Source organism: Rhinolophus sinicus, linkage group LG07 (genome assembly GCF_036562045.2).
Source record: "Rhinolophus sinicus isolate RSC01 linkage group LG07, ASM3656204v1, whole genome shotgun sequence".
In the NCBI taxonomy this organism is placed as follows: domain Eukaryota; kingdom Metazoa; phylum Chordata; class Mammalia; order Chiroptera; family Rhinolophidae; genus Rhinolophus; species Rhinolophus sinicus.
Window position 1 is genome coordinate 214,693 of NC_133757.1, and position 23,916 is coordinate 238,608.

At 56.6% G+C, this 23,916-nt stretch overlaps 2 protein-coding genes across 6 annotated transcripts; one reads left to right on the plus strand and one right to left on the minus strand.

The window, feature by feature from the left end:
* Nucleotides 1–1,149: 1,149 nt before the first annotated feature.
* ZNF511 (zinc finger protein 511) lies at nucleotides 1,150–4,832 on the minus strand. 2 transcript variants are annotated; one of them, XM_074338757.1, is made up of 6 exons: nucleotides 4,680–4,832; nucleotides 4,418–4,491; nucleotides 3,913–4,114; nucleotides 3,597–3,721; nucleotides 2,304–2,450; nucleotides 1,150–1,554 (listed from the first exon to the last, which is right to left on the minus strand). In XM_074338757.1, the coding sequence occupies exons 1-6, from the start codon at nucleotides 4,830–4,832 to the stop codon at nucleotides 1,476–1,478; spliced, it is 780 nt and encodes a 259-aa protein (XP_074194858.1). In that variant the 3' UTR covers nucleotides 1,150–1,475. The 2 variants fall into 2 exon arrangements, with proteins under 2 accessions (XP_074194858.1, XP_074194857.1); XM_074338756.1 differs by having other exon boundaries at nucleotides 2,304–2,483.
* Nucleotides 4,832–23,916, plus strand: TUBGCP2 (tubulin gamma complex component 2). Of its 4 annotated transcripts, none has more exons than XM_074338753.1 (18): nucleotides 4,832–4,973; nucleotides 8,440–8,597; nucleotides 9,472–9,600; nucleotides 10,346–10,522; nucleotides 11,638–11,797; nucleotides 12,705–12,912; nucleotides 13,092–13,291; nucleotides 13,586–13,775; nucleotides 14,296–14,441; nucleotides 15,827–16,007; nucleotides 16,325–16,505; nucleotides 19,198–19,370; nucleotides 19,577–19,705; nucleotides 19,988–20,108; nucleotides 20,691–20,834; nucleotides 21,322–21,450; nucleotides 22,010–22,173; nucleotides 23,492–23,916. In XM_074338753.1, exons 2-18 carry the CDS (start codon nucleotides 8,448–8,450, stop codon nucleotides 23,625–23,627), a joined length of 2,718 nt encoding a protein of 905 aa, XP_074194854.1. In that variant the 5' UTR covers nucleotides 4,832–4,973; nucleotides 8,440–8,447; the 3' UTR covers nucleotides 23,628–23,916. The 4 variants fall into 4 exon arrangements, with proteins under 4 accessions (XP_074194854.1, XP_074194855.1, XP_019583877.1 ...); XM_074338754.1 differs by having other exon boundaries at nucleotides 4,869–4,973; nucleotides 8,412–8,597; XM_019728318.2 differs by having other exon boundaries at nucleotides 4,929–5,571.

The following is a 23,916-nucleotide window of genomic DNA, read 5'->3' on the forward strand; positions in this document are numbered from 1 at the left end:
TTTTCAGAATAACGGAGAAATTAAACAAGTAGCTTCCTGGGTAGGAGTGATGCTACCATTGAGCCCACAACTAACAGTGGAACAGCCTGCAAGGTGGCAAGCACACGTGTGGACAGTGGAACTTGAGCAGTATGTGCTGCCATAAAAGGAGCCTGCAGTGTACAGAAGGGGGTGCTGGGGACACGAGCGAGGTCTCCAAGGGGACATGCACAGAAGAGCAGTGTTCCAAACGTCAGCGTTCTTCTCAAGCACCAAAGACGGGACCCAGGCAGCCGAGGCTGGTCCTTCCGCACCCTAGAAAGTCCTCCAGTACCAGGACCTCTACTTAAGATTTGGGCTGTTTCCTCGAGCACCTGGTAACCCCAAGAGTCGAATGCGTGAAGCTGCTGGTGTGATGGGCACCACCCTCCACACTCCCTCTCTCCGGGCTCTGGATGTGGCTCAGCACTGGGGCAGCAGCATTTGTGCCCGGACACACCAATGAGCCAAACCCAGAGCCTAGAACAGGAGTGGGGGGTGACATGGGAGGGGGGCCATGCTCCTGCTGGCTGAGCTGGAGCCCTCAGGCTGGCATAGCTGGCAGGGAAGCATCCCAGGCGCACGCCTGCTGGGGACCAGGCTTCTGGAGGGAGACCCTGCCGGGGGTCCCCACTCCATAGGCCTGGCCCCGAGAGCCCTTACTTTAGCAAAACAGCCGGTCCCGCCATTTCTGCCTTCCCTGCCATGGCTCTGTGTGTCTCTGGCAGTGTGCTCTCTCTAGCTACCCTGTGATCATTGATGAGGGGACCGCACCACTCAGAACGCTGCTGTTCCTGCCAGCCAGGCACCCAAGCTCTGGCGCGGGCCCCCTTCCTGGGGCAGGGGCGGCGGGACACCCCAGCTGGCATTCCTCTTTCCAGCACTGAGTGCCCTGCCCGAGGCTCTGGGAGGCAGCCTGCTCAGGCTCTCACTGCCCCCAGTTGGGGTTCTATGTGGGGAAGGGTGACCTGGAATCTCTCCAAAAGCCATAAGCTCTCAATGCGGTATCTGGCATCCTGCCCAGCCACCCCACCAGAGGCACCACAACCTTATCAATCTTGCTGAAAATGTGCAGCCACTGCTCGTTTCCCTGTCTAGTCCACCAACACAGAAATGACGAGAAAGAGACCATTAATGAAAAACCTTTGCTTTACATGCTTAGAAATGACACTCGTAGGGTGGTTCCTGCAAAGGGAGCTGGGCTGGTCTGCACATCTCAGCCACCGGAGCATGAGTCAGCATCGTCAGGAATCCGTGTCTCTCACTGCTGACAATGGGTATCAGCGTCATCGGTCCCCCATCCCCAGGGGACTGAGACACAGGGGACTGCAGAGGCCTCGTCTTGAGGTGGCCACAGCAGAAGGTGAGAAACTGAGCTTGCCACTGATACCATGTCCACAAAAGGCGCCTGTCCTGCCTCAGGCTGCTCTCAGGCCTGCGGGTTTGTGTCTCAGTCGTCACTGCTGTTTATTTCTTTTCTTGGTGCTTTTAAATCCTCGTGCTGCACCTTGCCCAAAACAGATGGTCGAAGGGATCCTGAAATGGAGAAAACCATCGTACTAAAGTGGATCATACCCTGTGCAATCAGCAGCTAATTCATAAGCAGCCTGTGCGTGTTTGCTTCTTGCTCGGGAATGCTCCCTCTCTCTGTGGAACATTCCGGACAATAGCTCTTCCTCTGTGCAGACTCTGCTCCCTTCTGCAGCTGGCGGGCTGCCTCTGACCTGCGTCCTGTGGGAGACTGGCTGGGACGGCATCACTCGGAGAACGTGGTGTGGAGGCCGGCTCCAGCCAAGCTCCCAGCACTGACGTCCTGTCACCCTTCATGTGGTGACACCCTATCTGATCACCAGCATCCATACTCACTCACTGGGCAAAGTCCAGGCAGCTGAGGACATAAGTCCATCTTCCTGTCGGTTTGGATTAGTTAGCAATTTTTTTCATTTGTCCGATATTTTTCCCCAAATTAGATTTGACATCAAGTTTATCCCAATTAGAACAGAGTTAAGACCAGAAAGACAGACTCGCAGGTTGTAACTGAAGCTGTTACAACTGAGATTCTCTCTCTCCCAATTTAGGTGAAAAGGGGCCGTGCTTTGCATGCCTGAGCTACAGTAGGCGTCGGAAAGCAGTCTGTAGGCGCAACTGCCCCAGACAACAGGGAAAGTCAGGCTGCCCACACCCTGGGCAGGATCGTGTCTCCTGGGAGCACACTGGCCGCTCACACCCAGAATTCTCCCCGTAAAGCAAATGTGCAGACCTGGTTCGAGACACCAGCTACTGACCTGTGGCCGTGGGTCCGCCTCTCACCCCTGGGTTCTGCGGGGGGCGCCGTGTGTTCAGAGCAGACTTCCATGTCTTCCCCTTCCAAAGGCAAGCTGCCCTCCCCCAGGGCTCCTGCCAGCTCCTGCAGGGCAGCAGGCGGGCCTGGGCTGCGGGAGGTAGAGGGTGAGCGGTGGCCACACCTGTCCCCAGAAATGAACTTACCAGGAAGAAACTATTCTTTCGTGCAAAGGTATTTGAGAACTATTTTGGCATAGTGTAATTTTTGGGCTATCAGGACAAGGACAAAGGTTATAGCAACATTGTAAGTGAATGTTTATATGATAAATGCCACACTTTGTCAGTTTAAGTAGAACCACTACACTTTGCTTTTTAGAAATAGTATTTTTACAGTGCCATGTGGCAAATACCAACAAAAGGTGCCAAGTATCTTTTCATAACAATCAGTGAGAAATTTTCTAAAATTAACTACAACAGTGCGAGTCCCCTCCCTACTATGAGTGTCTCAACCCAGCATTAGTGGGTGTTTCTTCTTAAAATGACCCCTCAGAAAGGAGTGCATTCCCTTATACTCAAGACCTTATAACAATCTCTCTCATTGCAGAGGGTTCTCGCAATTACTTTACTTTAAACAGCAAAGTCCAGTTTGCGGAAAACAAGTTAGTCTGAAAAGACTTCAATTAATGTAATTTTAGATAGTTATGAAAATTCACCTGAAAGAATCAGTTTTAAAAAAAGGCAAAGAAATGTAACACAAATTTAAGAATTATTCCTGGAGGCATTTCCCCACAGTGCTGAACAGTAATGAGTAATAAATGGCTTTGTTGTCAAGTTAGTCAACATACCAACAGGACAAATGAAACACCAGAGGGCCTCACAATGGTGGGGGGCGGGGGAGAGGGGTGCTGGGACAAATTCACAAAGGCCCACATCAGCATGTGATGTGGGAGCAGAGCTGATGTGTGGTGCAACTGAGGTACCACCTCGTGCAGTGAGTGCAGACAAACAGCGATGCCTTTAACTGTCCCAGGGAAGACACTGTGATGGCGCCCGTCATGCCCAGTACAGAGCCCAGGAAGCCGGGCTCTCCCCTTTCTGTCCTCCCTCTAGCAGGGGTGGCCATGCAAAACCTGCCTCTATTTGTTTAACCCATATTGATTAACAACTTGTCAGGGTTTCCGTTACCTGCAGCCAAACATGATATTAAAATGACCCTGATGCTGAACTAAGGCGTCTCTTCCTTGAAGTCTATACACTCAGAAAGCTCTTCTGAACTCAGTGGTGGGCACACATACCCGCTGCTTTTCTTTGGTTTGTCAAAGCGGAAGTCTGCAGGGTAGAGGTGTCGTCTCACCAGGTGATCCTTCCTGTCTTTGCTGGTCTTGAACTTCTCTGTGCAGCCTTCCACCAAACACTGATACTGAAGCAGAAATGGTATCACCTCCATCCTGACCCCCGGCACCCTCCCCCCACACCTGGAAGGGCACAGGGCTGGGGGCCAGGGGAGGGGAAGGTGCCCCCGGCCTTGCCCCTGACATGGAGAGCTGGGAGCTCTGACCCACCCAGGCAGGCAGCTTCAGTCCAAGCCCCTGGGATGACTGCCTCACCCACCATGTCCTGCCTCTCAGCCAGGATCTGGAACAAGGAGTCATGCCACTCCAGGATGTGGGTGTCCAGCAGGTGTCCCGAGGGGAAGGCCCGCTTGCAAAAGGAGCACACATTTCTGTGCAGAGCATGGTAGTGGTGCTCATAGGCCTCCAGGACGTCGAACACCTGGCAGCAGCCCGCCACCTGACACGTGAACTCGGGCACCCTGGCAAAGGAAAGTGCTGCTGACAAAGAACGTTAGGTTTCCTGTCCACAACTTCCCTTTAAGTGGCCTTATAAAGCTCTGGATGTTTCTCATGCAACCTCATATCTTTCTTTTTTAAGAATTAAAATTTCACAGGCCAGCTAGGAGGTGGGGAGACCAACGAAGCGGGGCTTGGACGGTGGTCCAGGCAGAGGGCGCGGTGGCAGGTCACCAGGGAAGGGCAGGCTTGAGGGACAGGTGGCCCGGCCCAGAAATGGGTGAGGTGGGGGGCGAAGTGGGACGGCGCTGCCCAGAGCCGCTCACCTGGGCCTCTCGGGGGGCCCCGCCACCTGCGTGAGCACGTCCTGGAGGTAGAGGTGGCGCTGCACGTCCCCGTCCTGTAGAACATATGTGTCAAGAACCCACAACTACAGGCCCCGCGCACCCAGACCCCGCCTCCCTCGGCCTTAGCCCCGCCCCCACCGCCATAGGCCTCCGCCTGAAGCCTTAGCCCCGCCCAGTACCCGCCCCCACTGCTTGTGCCCCGCCCCTCGACAACTGCCCTCTGCTTCCTCGGCTCACGCACCTCGAAGAACTCATGTTCCCGCGGGAAGCGCACCCGACGCGCCGCAAAGCGGAAGGGGGCGGCCCCGGCAGCGGGGTCCCGCTGCACCGGAAGCGGCTCAGTGGCCGCGGGTCCCGCAGAGAGGCGGGCGTGCAGCGCGGGCGGCAGCTGCATCTCTACGCGCCGCCGAAGCCGCCGCCGGCCTGCCCGGGGCCGCGCCGCGGTCGGGGCGGAACCGGACATGACGTAGCGCCACTTCCGCTGCCGCCCGGGCTGCGCCGCGGCGTTCGGCGGGCTCGGGCTCAGGCGGTGGCGGTGAGTCGGCGCTGGGGGTCCGCGGGACCGGGGTGCGGGCCTTTCCTCCGCCCCCGACACCCAGCCTGCGCGGGGCGGAACCCGCGCTCCGGGGCAGAGCTGGGCTGTGCGTTGTGCCGCGGCTCCGGGCCCGCAGCGGGGTCTCGGGTGCTCCCCAAGTCCTGCCGCGCGGTTTCCGCCTGTGGGGGCCTCGCGCCCTCCCTCCCGGCCGCACCGCCGTCCCCTCGGCCGCGCGGCCTTTGTCTCCCGTAGGGCGGCCTCTGGATCATCCTTGTCGCCAGACCAGTCACCAGCTGGAGCCAAGTGGCCTTCGGAAAGCTCGCGTTTAGCGAACCCTTGGCTGGAAGCCGTTTGGTGGCCTCCCCTGACCTCAGTCCCGCGGCCCTCGCCCTGCGTGTCCGCCTGTCCTTCCGGGGTCTCCATCCCCTGGGCCCCTGCGAGCTGCAGGGCGCTGGGCCAGGGGCTCACGGTGCGCGGCGAGGAAACCAGGGGGTCGCTGCCCGCCGGCGCCTACAGCCTGGCCGGAGAGAGCGGTCACCTGGCTCAAGTGGTGACGTGGGCACAGTGAGCCCACGGTGCCTGAGACGCGCCGTGGAGGGTGAGCTCCGAGCCCAGCCCGCCCCCAGGGCGCTCTGCACTGAGCGGGGCTCGTTCCCATACATGGCGATGGCGAGGAAAAGGGGTGCTGTTTCTTTAAGAAATTAAAATACAGTCAAAAATAAAAGTAGAATTAAAAACTTGGGATCACAAAATTCTGGAAGTGAAGGATGTTTGTGGCTACATCCCCACCCAGTTACTTTCGTGCTCAGGAGGAGGTCTGCGTAGATCCACACTGTTTTCATCTCTACTTTTCTGTCTCTGAAAAAGCCTTAGCGCTCTTGACATTTTTCACAAGTTTTAAAATGTTTTTCAAGCCAATTAGTGCAATTAGCTTTCAGCTCTCAATGAAGACTCTGTCACTTCCCTCTGTGCTCCACTCAGTCACAGGGAAATGTGACATAGGTGTGATTGCCCCCCACCCCCCACCCCCAGCTCACACTCGGTGTGGGGAGAAGTGAGTTCTGCTCAGGCAGAGTCTGTGTTGGTCAATTTGTGGTGACTAATGGGATCACCATCCAACAAGGTCAGGTGAGCTGTTGCAAGGCAACGGTCTTCCAAGTTGTTCTGAGTGGAATGCTGTTGGCATTTTGGGCGGGACACTTTTGTTGGTGTTTGGCCTCCTGCCCACTAACTCCAGGGCCCCACTTCCAGGCAGTGTGACAACCAGAAGTTACTGGTGCTCATTTCCCGAGGCCCCTGGGGGGGTCACTGCCTGCCGGTGAGAGCCACAGCTCTTGCAGGCAGCGGTCCCGAATCCACAGGGGACAGCAGGCCCTTGTGGTATTACTTGTGATGTGGGTGTCTGCTTTTCTACGACAAATGTGAAGTTTCATGAAGATAGTTTTTAAACAAACATTCACTTATGTGATCTGTCTTCAGAAGGGCTCTCTCCACCTACTCGTATCTGGGGGAGGGGTGTTTTCTTTTGGAGGTTAATGCAGTGTCTTTGCCACTTGTGTGACTGAGTGGTCCTCTGTCCAGTCGTTGCAGGACAACCTGCAGCTCTTGGGAAACCTCCTAGGATGTGGGAAAAACCGGTTGGTTGCCCTTGGGTTCAAAGGGGCCGTCAGTGGGGAAGTCCTGTGTTGTCTTTGTGTTTTGCTGGTAGTTTGCACAGCCTCGTTCATGGCCCTCTGTGACTGTGGTTTAGGATGCCGTCGTGAGTCAGATCGTTTTCCTTCTGCAAAAGCAGCATTTCTCAGGTAACAACGGACGTCGCCAGGTGGTTGGCCTTTTGTAGCAACAGCAGCAACTACTGACCTGCTTTTCTAGTAACAGTAGCGCAGCAACGTTCTGTGTGCAGCCTTTGTAAGAATGGTGGTGTTTACTCTCCGCAGCAGCTCTGTGGTAGGACTTACTACTACTCACCCCTCTTCGGGGAGCTTAGGGAGGACCAGCCCCCCGGGCCCTGCTGCACCTCACCCCATAACTGCAGTTGCCGTCAGCACCTCCTGTGAAAACTACACGTGCTCGAGACGCACACGGGCTCGTGCCTACCGCTCTGCCTTCTGTGTGGAGACGCCCTGCGTCTGGCCAGTATGTGGCGGTTCTGGGCCATGCACTGTGATGCTTATGCTCAGAGAATTTGTTTTCCACCCACAGGACTGTGGGGTGTGTGCTGTGTCTTCTCCACTTGACGTGGCTCGTCTTCACTGGAGCTATTAGCATAGGGGTTCATTGCCTTTTTTGGGTCCCAGAGCCTTTGAGAATCTGTTGAAAGACCCTCAGGAAATTCACAAATTATTTTGCTTATGGTTCCACGGGTTCTTTTGTTATTTGTGGATCCCAGATTAATAACCGTGTGTGGATACGTTGAAACGTGTGTGTGAAGCATGTGCAGTTTGCTCGTGTTTATTTTTTGACTGGCTAATTGCCCATGTGTGTCTGGCTACTCCCCTTTTATCAGAGCTGTTGATAATGGCTAACTGGCCCAGTCATCAGTGGGAGAGCAGAAGCCTGTGCAGGCCACTGCTGTCCCCTTGGGGACATCGGTGTGGAAGTCCCCATGCAGTCTGCTGCTGTCCGCTTGCTGGGATCTCAGTTGTGGCTTTGACTCCACAGGGTTATGTACGTAATGGTGAGACCTAGGGCGTCTGTCTGGTCAGCAGGGAACCCCACCCAACTCAAATGCACAAGAAATGTATAGCGATTTTACCAAAAGCTTCTGCATATAGAGCCAACCTTAGGCAAGAAAAGGAAATGTGCTAGGTACCAGAGTGCAGAGAGGACGCAAAACCAGAGGTACAGGGACCTGCAGCGGAACAGCAGGCTCTGAGAACCAGGTGTGGGCCTGATGGGCTGGAGCTGGGGTCTTAATATCCATGCTTGGCTGGGGACAGTGGCTTGGGCTGTGCAGAGCTCCCTGCAGAGGTCAGGACCCTGAAGGGCCAGGATCACTGTCTGCATAGCTGGGACTAGAAAGCTCTGTCTCCCAGCCAAGGGGAGCACCTCCCTGCTGGCCCGTCACCCAGGATGAGGTGGGCCCAGGCCTGTGAGTCCACACTCTCTGCCTCCGCAGGCTCCCTGAGGTGAGGCGTGGGCCTGGGAACTGGCCGGAGCCAGGGAGACCGAGGTTCCCAAAGGGAGCATGGCACTGAAGACTGTTCCCAGTAAGAAATGTCAGACCACACCAGTGCGCGCCACCTGGAGGGAACAAGCCCTCCTAGGACACTGTCGGCCAGAGGCCCTGACTGTGGCATGGTGTCCAGGAGGCAGGGTCCTGCGGGCCGCGGGATGACCTGGTTTCTCAAAGACCTGACATGGGCCAACTTGGATTCCTTTAAACATGTTTTATTTATAGGGTTTAGATTTTATAAACGGCTTTCTTCTGACCTTTAGGAGAACACAGTGTGATGTTGTCTTGCAGCCACGACGATGAGTGAGTTTCGCATTCACCACGATGTCAACGAGCTGCTCAGCCTCCTCCGTGTCCATGGAGGCGATGGGGCCGAGGTTTACATCGACCTGCTGCAGAAGAACAGGACCCCGTATGTCACCACCACCGTGTCAGCACACAGTGCCAAGGTGAGGGCCCCTGCCTGGTGGTGTGCTCCACACACAGCTCCCCTGCCTGAGCGGTGGCCACGGCGGCGCCCGTGATGGTGTCGAGCGGACAGCATTTGCTGGATGCTCCCCGGGGGCCGTGTGTTCCGCTCAGTACAGTGGCTTTGGCTCCTCGTCGTCCCTGTCGTCCATCAGCCTCATACCCCGAGTGGATGGGGCTCGGGGACCCCTGGCTGTCGGGCCTACCTCAGAGCCCAGACTCAGCACCTCATTTCTCTGACAGCTGTCACATCGTGACACAGACGTCCCTTTGGATGAGAAAGGAAACTCCTGGATTAACCGCACTAATCCCTTTAAAGTGGATTTTTTCTTTATTTAAAATACATGTAATTCAAAATTATAAATCTGCAATAAAAGCTAGTTTTAGAACCTATTTCAAAACACATTGTGAAGTTTCATTTATTTGAACAGCCTCGCAATGGCACGAGCATGATTAGAAAAATTCAATGAGCGGAATAGAGTTTAGGACACAAAGTTGTATTTAATTTATTGTAATGGGGGGCATTGTAAATCGGCGAGAAAACACAGCCCCTGAACCTGTACATACTAATGAATGCCAGAGGGAGCAGGGTGAAATAAATGTGTAAACTACTAGGAAATATAAAAGTGGTTATCATGTGACCTACAGCTTAGGAAGTGCGGACTGAGAGAAAGCGTGTGGTTTACGTGTATTGTGAGGAAAACGTGTCTGATGAGTCTTCTCTGTCTTGTCTCAGAGATAGATGCTTACTTAGCCTCCCAGATTTTACTCTTGGTTTTTGTGTTTAATTTTCTGGGATATATTTTTAAGTTTCTATACTATTGTCACTAAATCACTTGTGTTTGTGCTTTTGAGGTTAAAATAGCAGAATTTTCTCGTACTCCAGAAGACTTCCTAAAGAAATACGATGAACTGAAATCTAAAAACACACGGAACCTTGACCCACTAGTGTACCTGTTGTCGAAGCTGACGGAAGACAAGGAGGTGGGTTCTCGCGCTTGATTTCGGGGACTTCCTTGCAGTTGTTCTGACAGGTGTGGCACAGGTGAGGGGCACCTCCAGGTCAGCTGTCACTGGTGCCACTTCCTGGCGCTGCCACGTCCGCTCTTGGGGATGCGTTCCCTGCCTCGCACCAGCATGTAGGCTGGCACCTAGGGATGTATTTACGGTGCATCAGCGTGAGACTAACTCACGGAGACAAATACGAGAAGTACTGACGGTATTCACGAGGGTGCTGCACTTTTTGTTGGCTCATGCCGTGCTTTTTGTCTGTCTTACGCTGTGTACGTGGTACGTGTGACACTGAGGAAAGCAGGTGTGGGTCTGGAGGAGCCGGGGCCCCTGGGAGCGTCCAGGAACACGTCAGGTCCTCCCGCTTCACAAGCCCAGAGTCTGTTCAGGATGAAGGCGCGAGGAGGCGCATGTTGGCTGCCAGCACTGGGGACAGACAAAAGGGACCAGTCAAACGTAGAGAAAAGGCAGTGCCCTTGGAAACAGAGTTTGGGAATTGATGTTAGGACAGCCATAGGGTTTCCCGCCTTGCAAGTGGGGTACATGGCCTCTTGTGGCAGGAAGTGCTGGGAGACCAGACTGCAGCTCGAGGATTGACGGGGAGCTCTGCTCTCACCCTCCACGTCGTCCCGGGGGGTGGGGGAAAGGAGTGGGGTGGCCGTGTCTGGCCCAGTGCACCAGAACACAGCCAGGGTGACGCAGGGTTTTGTGTGTTCAGACTCTGCAGTATTTACAGCAGAATGCCAAAGAAAGAGCCGAGCTCGCAGCCGCCGCTGCAGCCAGCAGCACCCCCAGCTTCAGCGCCCCGGCCACGGCCTCCAAGATCTCCATGCAGGAGCTTGAGGAGCTGAGGAAGCAGCTTGGCAGTGTGGCCACGGGCCCCACGGTGCAGCAGGTATCACGCCCCGCTGTCCCCGGGCCCCGCAGGGCAGTGGGTGCCAGTGGGAGGTGCGTGTCTTGTGGTTGTGTGTTAAAGATGAGTATGAACGTGGAGACGCTGATCAGGATTAGCTGCATGTGGTAAGGACCCTAGACACGGGGTGGACAAACAGGAAGGTTCTGAGCCGCCCAGGGCAGTCTAGTGAGTTCCGCCAACGCAACCGTGACTCCCCATTTTCCTCCATTAGTTTTTGACCATTTTGTCTTTTTATGACTATTCGTTAGAGATAATTTTCCCTAGGTCATTTTCTTTTTCCTGTTTGTATTGCTTTTTCTTGGTTTTGATTTCTCGTCCTGTCCTCTTCTCTGAATGCACATCTGCCTTGTCATGGCACGGCCTCTGTGGCCTTCCAGCCCCCACACAGCTGTGTCCTTGTGAGGGTCTGAGCTGAGCTTGTGCTTTTCGAGCGCGGCAGCTCTGACAAGGACCTCAGCCAGCGCTGGTTGGGCGTGTCCGGTGTCCCACACCTCATGCAGGCCTCACACCGCTCCCCTCCTTCCCTGTGTGATGGGCGAAAGCACATTTGCATCTGCCTCTCTCACCACTCCTGAGCTGGTGCTTCTGAAGGCCAGGCTGCCCTGATGGCCCCAGGCGGCCTCTGACGGCCAGTCCCTCGGGGACCACTGCTCCATGCATGTGCCCAGGGCCGGCCTTTCTTGCTGCCATTCTCTCCATCTGCCCCTTGTCCCCCGAGGGGCACCCCCTTCTCCAATGTCTGTCACTGGGGCCGTGTCTTCACCCAGCAGGTCACGTCTAGATTTCAAGCCACCAGGAAAAAGCAGTTGAGACTCTAGGTGTCCCCAAGGAGCGGTCTACTCTGGCCAGGTGCAGCCTGTTGCTGTTCCTGATGTACTGTGGACCCCGCACACAGAGAACCTGTCAAGGGACGGTCCCCATCTCTCTTGTCCCCAGTCCCTTGCATGTGCCGGGCATGGAGACGTTCGTTTCGACACGTCTTTATTGAACCTCACTGTGTGCTCAGGGATGGACCTTTCCAATGCTGTTGTTGTTAGTCTCACGTACTTACACTAAAAGTGTATCTTTCTTTGTTTTTTAAATATTCTCACCAGTCTCTGGAACTTACAAGAAAGATGCTTCGAGACAAGCAGAACAAAAAAAACTCAGGCCAGCTCCTCCCCATCTTCCCGGCGTGGGTGTACGAGCGGCCCACGCTGGTCGGGGATTTCCTGACTGGCTCAGGCGTGAGCACAGACACAGCTGTGCCCATAGGTATGCGGAGCGTTGAGTTCTAACTGCCTGCGTGGTGACGCCAGGGACAGATGGCCCTGTGCTCAGAGCCCGTCCTACGTCAGCAGGCAGATGTGTGAATGTGGGAGGGGGGGCTGCTACCAGCAGCGTTTTGCAAACTGCAAAGTGTGGTGCGGTGTCAGCCCACACTGCCAGGCTTTGATGTCGGGGTGCCCTGGGCTTAGCCAGGTGCCCCGCGAGGCTGGGCTGGGGTGCCATTTCTCAGAGGCACCTTTCTCCTATGCTGCATCCCCATGGCTCCCCATGCACCGCCATCTGTCCCAGTGGGTGTTGGGAGGACAGCAAGTGTCAGTCTAGGGCTGGTCGCTGCCTGGGCAAGGAAGACTTTGGTGGCAGCCCTGCTCAGTGGCCCGTGACTGTCCTCAGGTCCATAGGGTGGTCATAAGGGAACCACTTCACACTGCGTTTATGATAGAAATTGTCCGCATTTTAAAGTTGTGAAAGGAAACCTTTGTATCCCAGAGCCACCCGGCCTCACAAGTTGTAGGAAACGCTCCCAAAATACAACTCCCATTGGAAGTGTCTCTGGATCCTGACTGTATCCTTTCGGTGTCACGCATCCCCCTGCGTGCAGTGGGCGTCTTTTGCTCTGTGGCTCTGATGAGCTGGTCCAGGCCCCGCCTGGCCTGCCGGCGTCAGCGCCTTTCCTCCTGGTGGCTTTAGAATCCGAGCCTTTGGTGCCCCAATGGGGTCGATCAAGGCCACATGAATGACTTAGTTTTATGTCCACACGTATTTGCGTAAGTTCCATGGAGGCAGTGAGTTAATGGGAGTTTCAGCGGGTAGATTATGTCAGGAGAAAGGCCACGGGAATGCGCAGCTCCGGCCAGGCGAGTGGCCCCCCCAAGCTGGTGTGTGCATCCCACAGGCTCGCTGCCCCTGACCTCCCAGGAGTCGGCCGTCGTGGAGGACCTGCTGTACGTGCTGGTGGGTGTGGACGGCAGGTACATCACCGCCCAGCCCCTCGCTGGGAGGCAGAGTCGAACCTTCCTTGTGGACCCCAGCCTGGACCTGTCCATCAAGGAGCTGGTGAACAGGGTCCTCCCAGTGGCTGCCAGCTATTCCACCGTGACCAGGTGGGTACTGCTCACAGGCATCACAGATGCACTTGGCCCCTGGAGTCCGTTGTGACCCAGCTTCACTGGCTGCTGTTAAAGGCCTGGGCTAGAGCATGAGTGGGCGTTTGCTCTCCTTGGAGGATGGGCTTGCAGTGTCTCCCCTTCTCAAGCCCAGCCCCTCCCTCCCTCCCTCGCAGGTTCATTGAAGAGAAGTCTTCCTTCGAGTATGGACAGGTGAACCACGCACTGGCGGCCGCCATGCGGACCCTGGTGAAGGAGCACTTGGTGCTGGTGACGCAGCTGGAGCAGCTGCAGAGGCAGGGCCTGCTGTCACTGCAGAAGCTCTGGTTCTACATCCAGCCGGCCACACGCACCATGGACGTCCTGGCCTCCCTCGGTACGTGCCCGGCCATGAAGCCCGTGTGGCCCAGCCCGGGGCTGTGAGTGTGAGACTCAGCGGGTCGTGTAGGTGGGAGGGACCTCCCAGGCCAGGGTGCCAGTTGTTCGTGTCTTACTTTTGTCACCAGGGTGGAGAGGCCAAGGCCTGTGTTGCTTCACGTTTTACTAATTTGGGAGGAAACGTCGAGGCTCTGGTGGCAAACCGGAGCGAGGTCCTTGGTGTGACAGTTGGAGGTGGGACACGGCTCTGCCAGGGCGCCCCTTGTCGGCACTGAGTGGCTCCTCCTTACAGCCAGCTCGGTGGACAAAGGCGAGTGTGTCGGGGGGTCCACCCTGAGCCTTCTCCATGACCGGAGTGTCAACTACACGGGGGACAGCCAGGCGCAGGAGCTGTGCCTGTACCTCACCAAGGCCGCCAGTGTGCCCTACTTTGAGATCCTAGAGAAGTGGATCTACAGAGGGACAATCAACGACCCGTACAGGTAGGGCTGGGGGCCTGACGGGGCATGCGTGGGACATGGGAGCAGGGCTGGCGGCTCCAGCAGCTTTTTCCATTTTGTGGGGGATAAGATGATGTTCTGAGTGGGGCTCTCAGCCCGAGCGTGGGCTCTCGTGTGTCGTGTGTGAGCACCCAAAGTGCCCTGTCACATTCAGGTCCATCTGTTGGTGTTTCAGAATAAATCTGGGGGCCGGCACGGTGCTCCCCAGTGATCGGGCAGCAGAGTGCAGTGTGGTGGGCGTGGGGGGCACATTTAGTCACGGGGCTCGGAGGTGAGAGTGGAGACACGACATGAAGACGGGCACACGTTCCCGCGTGCATCGTTCTGTTGCCCGCTCCCATAGGGATGAAAATAGAGACCCAGTTTCCCTCCAGCTCTGTGGCCCGAGTTCTCTGAGACTCGGGTACACCCCTGCCCCGAGGGAGGGGCAGGGACGTGGCAGCAGCTCAGCCCGCGGAAGGTGCTGGCTGCTGGCGGCCTGAGCAGCGCCCGTGCTTCTCAGCGAGTTCATGGTCGAGGAGCACGAGCTGCGCAAGGAGAAGATCCAGGAGGACTACAACGACAAGTACTGGGACCAGCGCTACACCGTGGTCCAGCGGCACATCCCGTCCTTCCTGCAGAAGATGGCGGGCAAGGTCCTCAGCACAGGTGACGCGCGGCCGACCCCGCCCGCCAGCTATGCGCGCGTCCTCGTCCTCTCCCTGGCGCCACGCAGGTGCCACTGCTGTGCCGTCTGCTTCCTGGACGCTCTGCTTTCCTGGCCCTTGTCTCACAGGGGCCTTTCCTTCCTCTTTACTGTTTAATTTCTAGAACTCTTGCTACTTAAAGGAAAACTGTTCTCTGCTCCCAGCATGTGTCGCGCCAGATGTGTGGGTTTTCCACACCAGCACCCCGCTGTCCGGCTGTCTGTGACACCAGCTGGTGGCCCACAGCCCCCCTCAGCCCTGACACCGGCTGCCCCGAGGTAGCACAGGCCCCACGGGGAAGGAAGGGGCTTGCCCCCCGGAGACGGCTCCCACCACACACTCCACTCACAAGTCCTGGCCAGCCAGCTATAAATCGGGGGTTCCCACACTCCCCTCAGGTTCGATCATTTGCTGTAACGGCTCACAGAACTCAGGAAACTCACCTACTAGATGACTGGTTTATTACAAAGGGCACAGGTGAGCGGCCAGATGACGAGGCCTGCGGGATGAGGTCTGGGAGGGTCCCGAGTGCAGGGGCTTCTGTCCCGGTGGAGCTGGGGGCGCCCCCTCCCGCTGTGGGTTGTCCACCAAGCCAGAAGCCCCAAGCCCTTCCTGTGGGGCGCGTGTGGAGGCCCCATCAGGTAGGTGCGGCTGATGGGAGTCCTTGGCTGCTGGTGAGGAGTCCCCCCCAGCGCCTCCCCTCCCCTGGCCTTGTCGGGGGTCAGCTGGAAGGTCCAACCCTCTGATCTCCTGGCTGGTTCCTCTGGCCTCCAGTGTCGTCCCCACCCCCCCATGCAAGAGTCACCTCATTAGCATAAACTCAGGTGTGCTTGGCAGGGGCTTAGGAAAAACAAAATTACCAGGGTGTTAGGGGCTGGGTGCCAGGAATGGGATGAACGCCAAATTCATGTTTCTTGTTACGTCACAGGATCACACACACCACGAGGGCAAAACCATCAAGGACACAGGCCCCACTGGGCTGACACTGTGATTGCAGCCACTGTGTGAAGTTACTCCAAGACAGGCTGCCAGCCAGGGCGTGGCAGTTTGGTTCTGAGAGACCAGCTTTGTGGGACAGGGTCGCAGGATGGCTTAGAATCTGGTGCTCACAAGGCCTCTTGAAATTGTTTCTGCGCCCTTGACTAGGAAAGTCCTCTGCAGAGTTGCACTGCTCCCATCGACTAGGTGGTGGTTGTGTTCCTGTGTGTGGGGAGAGCGGTTTCCAGAACTGGCTGCAGTCTTCTGCCTGCGGTCCTCCAGCCCTGTTGGGGCCACGACGTCTGAGCCTCAGGCCTGTGATTTGCTGTGTGTGTAACACATTTTAATCTGCCCTCCATCCCTCTTCAGGAAAATACCTGAATGTGGTCAGAGAGTGTGGTCACGATGTCGCCTGCCCAGTGGCCAAGGAGGTCATCTACACGTTGAAGGAGCGGGCCTACGTGGAGCAGATTGAGAAGGCCTTCAGCTACGCCAGCAAGGTGCTGCTGGACTTCCTGCTGGAGGGGCAGGAGCTCCTGGCCCACCTGAGGTGAGGCGCGGGGCGCGCGCGCCCCAGGCTCCCTGTGGCGCCGGCTCCGGCCTCACCGCCCGCCGCTGCACGGGCTCCTCTTCGGCAACGCGTCCCGCCTCAGCCTGGCACGGAGGACCCGTGCCCCAGCCGAACAGAGCTGCTCGTCTGCGCTCAGGTTCCGCTGACCACTGGTCACCGCTTTGAAAGGCAGCTCTGGGCACCGGGCCTAGCTCCCCGGCCCCACCCACAGCGCCGCTGGCTGGAGCCGGTGCGAGCCCGGTGCTTTTGTCCTCCAGCGTTCGGCAGCCTCGCCCACGCGCGCCCTTCTCCCGCAGGTCCATCAAGCGCTACTTCCTGATGGACCAGGGAGACTTCTTCGTGCACTTCATGGACCTCACGGAGGAGGAGCTGAAGAAGCCGGTGGATGACATCACGCCGCCCCGCCTGGAGGCGCTGCTGGAGCTGGCCCTGCGCATGAGCACCGCCAACACCGACCCCTTCAAGGACGACCTCAAGGTGGGCGCGCGCTGGGCACGCCGGAGGTCTGCGAGATGCTGCGGCGCTGTCCTCCATCGGGTGTTAGGTGTTGAGCAGCCTGGGGCCGTGCTGTGTGACCCTTTTAACCGGCTGCAGGAGTCCGTGTGCTGCCTTCTGAGGGCCTCCCTGTCGCGGTTCTCAGGAATGCTGGCCTGCCCTTCTCCGGGGTGTCTGGATTCCATTCTGGGTATTACTGGCCTTGTCAGGATTGGTGTTAATTCTTTAAAGGTTTGGTGCCATCCATAGTGAAGTCGTCTGGTCACGGGATTTTCTTTCTTGGGAGGTTTTCGATGATTTCTTCAGTGTCCATACTAGTGACAGGTCTGCCGATTTGCAGTGTCGTCTGAGTCAGTTTGGCGGTTTCTGTACACGGAGGCATGCGCTGGAACCGGTCGTCCTAATCCTTGTTCCTCTGTCAGGCCAGCAGGAATGTCCCTGCTTTCACGCCTAACTTTAGTATTTGAGTTTTCACGCTCCTTTTTGTAGTTAATGTAGCTAAAATTTGTCAATTTTGTTGATCTTTCAAAGCACCGACTTTTGGTTTCACTGATTTTCTCTGTTGTTTTTTGTTCTCTCTCTCTGCTCTTACCTTTACTGTTTCCTTTTTTCTGCTACCTTGGGTTTAATTTCTTCTGTTTCGGTCCCTTAAGTTGTAAAGTTAAGGTGTTGACTTGGCAGTCTCGTCGTTTTAGCGCAGGCGCTTACAGCTGTAATTGCTCTCTGCACACTGCGTTCACTGCGTCCCATCATTTGTTGTGTTTTCGTCTCCATTTGTCTCAAGGTGTTCCTAATCTCCTTTGTGATTTCTTTTTTGACCCGTTTGTTTTAAGTTGAATTTTCACGTGTGTGTGTTTCTGATTTTCCTTCTCTGCTGATTTCTGCCTTTATCCCACTGTGGTCAGAGAACAAACACTCTGTGATCTCGGTTTTGTGAACTTGACCAAGGCTCATTGTTTGGTGGCCTCACGTGTGGTCCAGCCTGGAGGTCCTGGTGCTGTTTGGGGACATGCTCTGTGGATGTCTCGTGGGTCTCATGTTCTGTTCGCTTGTTCATTATTGAAAGGAGAGTATGAAGTCTCCCACTATTACTATAGGACTGTCTCCTTTTAAGTCTGTCAGTTTTTGCTTCCTGTGTGTTGGGGTCTGTTGTTAGGTGAGAGAGTAGTTTGGTAGGATAAATTCCTGGAAGTGCAATTTCTAGAAAATATCTGGCCCTTGTACAACTAGACTGCCCTCAGGAGCATCTGTCTGAGGCCTGGGCCCCAGGAGGAGAGGCTGTTGTCTCAGCTTCGCCACCTGATGGCAGGAGCAGCTGCTACGTCCAACCTGTTTGTTAACTGCGGTGTTTTTCTTCTTTGTCCTTCATGTTCCGTCACGTTCCTTTTACCAGATTATAGGAGCTCTGTCACACTGTCCCTGGCATGTAGTTGGCACTTAATAAATGTTTGAATAACTCGCGTTGTGAACTGTACTCCTTGCCTGTAATGATTAGTATATCTTTCACCAAGTGTGCTTTCTCTTTTGGCCTGGGCCTGGTGCTTATTGTGGTAAAAGGCTTAAGTCATAAGGAATTCAGGTTTATCTGACTTGCCCTCATAGTTTGTCATTTATGCCATCAGGATTTTTTTTTTTTTTAAGATTTTATTGGGGAAGGGGAACAGGACTTTATTGGGGAACAGTGTGCACTTCCAGGACTTTTTTCCAAGTTAAGTTGTTGTCCTTTCAATCTTAGTTGGGGAAGGTGCCGTTCAGCTTCAAGATGTCCTTTCAGTCTTAGTTGTGGAGGGTTCTGTTCAGCTTCAAGTTGTTGTCCTTTCAGTCTTAGTTGTGGAGGGCGCAGCTCAGCTCCAGGTCCAGTTGCCGTTGCTAATTGTAGGGGGCACAGCCCACCATCCCTTGCAGGAGTCGAAACCGGCAACCTATGGTTGAGAGGACCCGCTCCAACCAACTGAGCCATCCGGGAGCTCAGCGGCAACTCAGCTCAAGGTGCCGTGTTCAATTTTAGTTGCAGGGGGCGCTGCCCACCATCCCTTGTGGGAGTCGAGGAATTTGAACTGGCAACCTTGTGGTTGAGAGCCCGTGCTCCAACCAACAACTGAGCCATCTGGGAGGCAGCTCAGCTCAAGGTGCCATGTTCACTCTTAGTTGCAGGGGGCAGAGCCCACCATCCCTTGCGGGACTCGAGGAATTGAACTGGCAACCTTGTGTGAGAGCCCACTGGCCCATGTGGGAATCGAACCGGCAGCCTTTGGAGTTAGGAGCACGTTGCTCTAACCGCCTGAGCCACCGGGCCGGCCCCAGGATATTTTTTAAATAATTCCTCTGTGATTTTTTTTTCTGCTTTCATGGGAAATGGCTTAATTTTAGAGTTAGGATTTATCAGATGGTTGGGTTTTCCCAAGCCAGCCCCTGAGGTTTAGAATCTGCATTTAGAGGAACTTACCTCAGCCCTGGGTTTGTTTCTGTAGCTCATGACACAGGGTGTGATGGGGGTCAGGGCTTGATGCTTTTTTTCTTTAATGACACATTTTAAATTTAAAAAAATGAAAAACGTTCAGTGACAGCTGACATACTGCACTGTGTTAGTTCCAGGGGTACGACGCAGTGGTTAGACATTTATCCACCTTAGCAGGTGGCCATACTTGGTGCTTTTTGTTTCTCTTTCCCCAAGATCGAGCTCATGCCTCACGACCTGATCACTCAGCTCCTGCGGGTCCTGGCCATTGAGACCAAGCAGGAGAAGGCGATGGTCCACGCCGACCCCACCGAGCTGGCCCTCAGTGGCCTGGAGGCCTTCTCCTTTGACTATGTCGTCAAGTGGCCCCTGTCGCTGATTATCAACAGGTGAGTGCGGGTCCCTCTGGCACCACCTGTCAGTCGTTACTCAGGTTTGTCGGGGAGGGAGGTGACTCCGCTGCCAGCTGCCTTCTGTGCATCTCCTCATGCCTGGTGGGCTCCCCGGCTGCCTGGAGTGCCATGGCTACCGGGCTGGGCCACTGCCCGTGCCCTGAGCCTCCCTGACAATGGCTGGTGTTGTGCTTCCCCTGCAGGAAAGCCCTGACCCGCTACCAGATGCTCTTCCGGCACCTCTTCTACTGCAAGCACGTGGAGCGGCGGCTGTGCGGCGTGTGGCTCAGCAACAAGGCCGCCAAGCAGCACTCCCCTCACAGTGCCCAGGGGTATGTCTGCGCTGGTCCCTTAGTGCGGCTTGGGCACACACATGGCTGTGCAGGGCCGTCACCGACCACAGGGGACGCTGGCTCAGCCCCGCAGGCGGCCAGGAGCGAGAGCCCTTGGAGGACCTCAGGTGGCTCCCAGGCTTGTGTGCATGGAGCCGCGACCGTGGCCGACCCCGTGTGCGACCCCGTGTGCGCCGCAGCACTCTGCATGCCGGGCCCATGTCTGAGCCGCTGGGGCCCCTTGGGCTCCCCGGGCATCTCTGATGCCTTCGCCCCGCCCAGGTTCGCCGGCGCCTTCACCCTGCGGCAGCGGATGCTGAACTTTGTCCAGAACATCCAGTGCTACATGATGTTCGAGGTGCTGGAGCCGACCTGGCACGTGCTCGAGAAAAACCTGAAATCCGTGAGTTTTAACCGGATGTGCCATCCAGGACGTGTTTCAGAGGGGACGTGGGGGCCAGGTGACAGGGCATGACAGCCAGGAGGAATCCTCTTGCAGAGGCGGCTTACAGCCTCCTTAGCAGGAAGCCACACCTTCTGCAGAGGCTTGATGAGGGGGTGTGGGTGTCAGCATGGGTGGGTGTGGGCGTGGGTGGGAGTGGGAGCGTGTGATGGGAGGATATGGGGGCTGCTGCTCCCCACCACCCCAGCACCCGGCTGTGGGAACAGCGCGGTGCCTGGCCCTCTGATGGAGCTCCAAGCCCCTCAGAGCTGGGGGGTGTCTGGGGCCTTTCAGCCAGAAATCCCAACCGGACCGAGTTCCGGAAGCAGGAAGTACCCAGTAGCAGTGTTTGTTTCCTTCCTGCTTCCTGTCTGTCAGACTCTAAACCTTGGACTTTGGGGGCCTGCTCAGTATTACTGTCATTGGCACTGTGCAGTTTCCCCCCAAAGGCCACAGGGCATTGAAGTGGGAAACGCCAGGCTGTGTGAGGCAGGTGGGGCTGCCTCCGCTGGCAGCATGAGGAAGGTGGTGCCCTGTCCCCAGGCCTCCAACATTGACGACGTGCTGGGGCACCACACCAGCTTCCTGGACACCTGCCTGAAGGACTGCATGCTGACGAACCCTGAGCTGCTCAAGGTTTTCTCCAAGCTCATGTCCGTGTGCGTTATGTTCACCAACTGCATGCAGGTGCGTGTCCGCCGAGCCCACCCGCCGCGGGCTGGGCAGGGACCACCGGCCACACGGTCTGTCCTGGCCATTCTCTGAACACCTTGCATCCTTGTTGTCAACTTGAGTTACTTGATTCAGTTTTTATTGGTCACCTGTCACAAGCAGTTGCCCAAAAGCTGTGGTACAGGAAATCAGTGTCAGGCAGCAGGAAGGGTGACATGGGGGCTCACCAGGGCTCAGAGCACTGGGCGCGTGTGGCCTGGTGGCTGGTGACAGAAGGAGTATGTGAACCCGATTCCTTAGACATTTCGGAGCCATACTGCATTGCAGATGGGAACACCAGGAAAAGAAGCTTGAGAAAAATCAGTCTGTAAGCCCTGGACGGCAGACTGGAAATGGTGTGGGCCCATCCATAGCCCTCTGCCCCGTGGTCGCAGACGTGCTATGGGAAGCATTTCCCTGCGGGTGACGTGGTCTTAACGAAAACGTTTCTTCCTGCCCCAAGAGGTTTACACAAAGCATGAAATTGGACGGTGAGCTGAGCCGTCTGGCGCTGGAGCATGGCACGATGCTGGGGCCGCCCACCGAGGTCGAGCGGGCCGAGGAGCGCGTCCGGAAGGAGCGGGCCAGGAAGGTGCGTGGCCCGGCGGTTGGGACACCCTCTGTTTTCCTGGGAGAGCTGACAGTGCCAGGATTCCAACACTTAAAACCAAACCTGCTAATTCTCATTTCCACCTTCCCTTTGATTAAAAAACAACCATGTTAAAATTAGGTTCCAAAAACAAGCCACAGAAATCTCCTTCCCATCTCACCCGAACCTCAGCCCGACCATGCTCCGGGACGAGGCCACTCTTAACCTGCAGAGCAGGTGTTGCGTTCAGGGGTGAGCGAGGGGATGTGCGCCATGGGCCCTGGTTACCGTCCATCCTTAACTGGACAGTCACGCTCAGTGGGTGCCGGCGTGTAAGGGGTCAAGGTGGGGCGGGCACCAGCTGAAAAGCACAAGTGCATCTATCCTGTGGTCTCAGGGGTTTTTATGCTCTAACTTTATACCTTGTGTCACTTGAAGACTTTCTGAAACCCATTCATCTATTAAAAAAGAAAAAGGAAGGGAAAGTCAAGTTAGGCTGCTAGCGAGGAGGGCCCGGCCCAGCGCCCTGACCAGGCTCACGGTGCCCGACTGTGTCTCCCAGCACCTGGCCGAGCATGTGGACGCAGCTCAGCTGGCCTCCAGCTTTGAGGCCACCATCAGTAAGTTCGATAAGAACTTCTCAGCCCATCTGCTTGACCTCCTGGCCCGCCTGAGCATCTACAGCACCAGTGACTGTGAGCACGGCATGGCCAGCGTCATCTCCAGGTGGGTGTGGCAGCTGTCCCGTCACACGTGTCCCTGTCCCCTCGTGCCTGCGAGGCCCAGGCTGCCCCCGCCGGCTCCCTGCCCTGCTGCCTTCTCTCAGCTTCACCCCCGTGAGGCTGGGTCTGCTCAGGCGCGAGGGCATCTGTTGAGGCCTCCTTATGCCAGTCACTCATCTCTCCCTGAAGTGACAGCGCTCGTGTGTCCCCTGGTGTGTTCACTGGCGTGTGCCTTCACCAGTGCGTGGTAGGCCTCCCTGAAGCATCCCCCACCGTTGGTCCCTGTCAGTGGGCCAGGCCTGGGTCAGCCTCACTCAGGCTGTGCTCCGAGCCAGGACCCTGGTAGAGCACCCTCCTGGCCCCCCCACTCTGGGGGTGCACAGCAGCAGCGTCACCCCCATTTTCAAATGAGCAGTGAGGAGGCCGCTGGGGGAGGATGGGGCCCAGGGTGCTGCCACGCTTCCTGCTACTGCCTGGGCAAGGGCAGCGGGCCAGGAAGGCCTGGGAGTAGTGCTGTGGAGGCAGCGCTTACTAAACCTGCAGGGTGTGGGCGCTTGGGTCTGGCAGCACCACCTGTCACCACCCTCGTGGGTATGACAGTGCACCCCTGGGGTGCCTGCCCCCTGACTAGTGGCCAGCCTGTGGGTCCCATGGGCAAGCGGGAGTTGACAGAGTCCAGGGGCTTGTGGGGAGCTACTGCACAGAAGCGGGGAGGACAGACCTGCATGGTGGCCACCGGGCAGACAGGCCAGTGGGTGGGGTGGTGACTCTGGTGCTGGCGGGTTCCCGTAGTGTCCTGGACACCTGGCTCCTCCTAGGGGAAGCAGTGGGTCTGCCAGACCCAGCTTTTCACAAGGAAGGGCTGTTCTCCCCCCCCCCCCCCCGGGAAGGTGCCACCACAGGCATCTGGATGTCCTGGGCACTGGGATTCAGAGGTACCCCCAGCCTGTGCCACCCTCTGGCCCCTGCTGCTGACATGGCTGGGTGACAGAAGAGCCCAGGATCTGGGGCTGGGAGAGGGGAGACCAGTGTTCTGGGCATGGTTCCCCTTAACCATCTAGTTAAAGGTCTCGGTTGTCTTGTTTTTAGTTTTGTGGGTGTTTTTATTCTGATGTCAGTATTGCTTGAACCAGTGAAGACTGTAGGACTAGAGGCTTGTGTGTGCACTTATGTGTGCACATGTGTGTGCATGTGCTGGTGGCTCAAGTGCCCCTTGCACCCAGTGCAGAGCTCCCAACGGGTTGGGAGAGGGGTCCCAGCATGACCTCCCTCAGAGACAGCACCCCTGCAGGAGGAACCACAGCCCCGCCCCCACCCCGCAGGCTAGACTTCAACGGCTTCTACGCGGAACGCCTGGAACGCCTGTCTGCAGAGAGGAGCCAGAAGGCGGCCCCCCAACTGCCGGCCCCGCGCGGAATCCCCGCACCAGCACCCAGGGTCGCTGTCACGGCCCAGTGAGGCCCTCGGGCCTGGTACCTGCCACAAAGGAGGAAAGGAAGTGCTGGGTGCTGCAGACAACTGAGTTCCACATTCTCGATCAGATGTCCCTGAAATGCATGTGCTGTGTGAGCGTTCGTCAAGTCTGAAAGGTGCTTGCTCGGCTCCCCTTTGTCGGCTGGTTTCTCCTCAGTGGCCATCTGGACCACAGCACATCACAGGGAGCTGATCTGTGAGCTCTCTTAAATGGAGCAGGTGTGCTTTTTTGGCTTTTGTTTTTTGGCTTCAAATAAAGACAAAGTGAAAACAG

Excerpts from the sequence above, each read along its gene's own strand:
- ZNF511 (XM_074338756.1), bottom strand. The coding sequence starts at position 4,832 with ATGCAGCTGCCGCCCGCGCTGCACGCCCGCCTCTCTGCGGGACCCGCG. Across the intron at positions 3,722-3,912 it reads TGGCTGAGAGGCAGGACATG|TATCAGTGTTTGGTGGAAGG; the intron begins GTGGGTGAGGCA and ends TTTCTGCTTCAG. Across the intron at positions 2,484-3,596 it reads AAACCAAAGAAAAGCAGCGG|GTGTGGCCACCGCTCACCCT; the intron begins GTATGTGTGCCC and ends TTCTGGGGACAG.
- TUBGCP2 (XM_074338753.1), top strand. The coding sequence starts at position 8,448 with ATGAGTGAGTTTCGCATTCACCACGATGTCAACGAGCTGCTCAGCCTC. Across the intron at positions 13,292-13,585 it reads GGACGTCCTGGCCTCCCTCG|CCAGCTCGGTGGACAAAGGC; the intron begins GTACGTGCCCGG and ends TCCTCCTTACAG. Across the intron at positions 19,706-19,987 it reads TCCCCTCACAGTGCCCAGGG|GTTCGCCGGCGCCTTCACCC; the intron begins GTATGTCTGCGC and ends CGCCCCGCCCAG.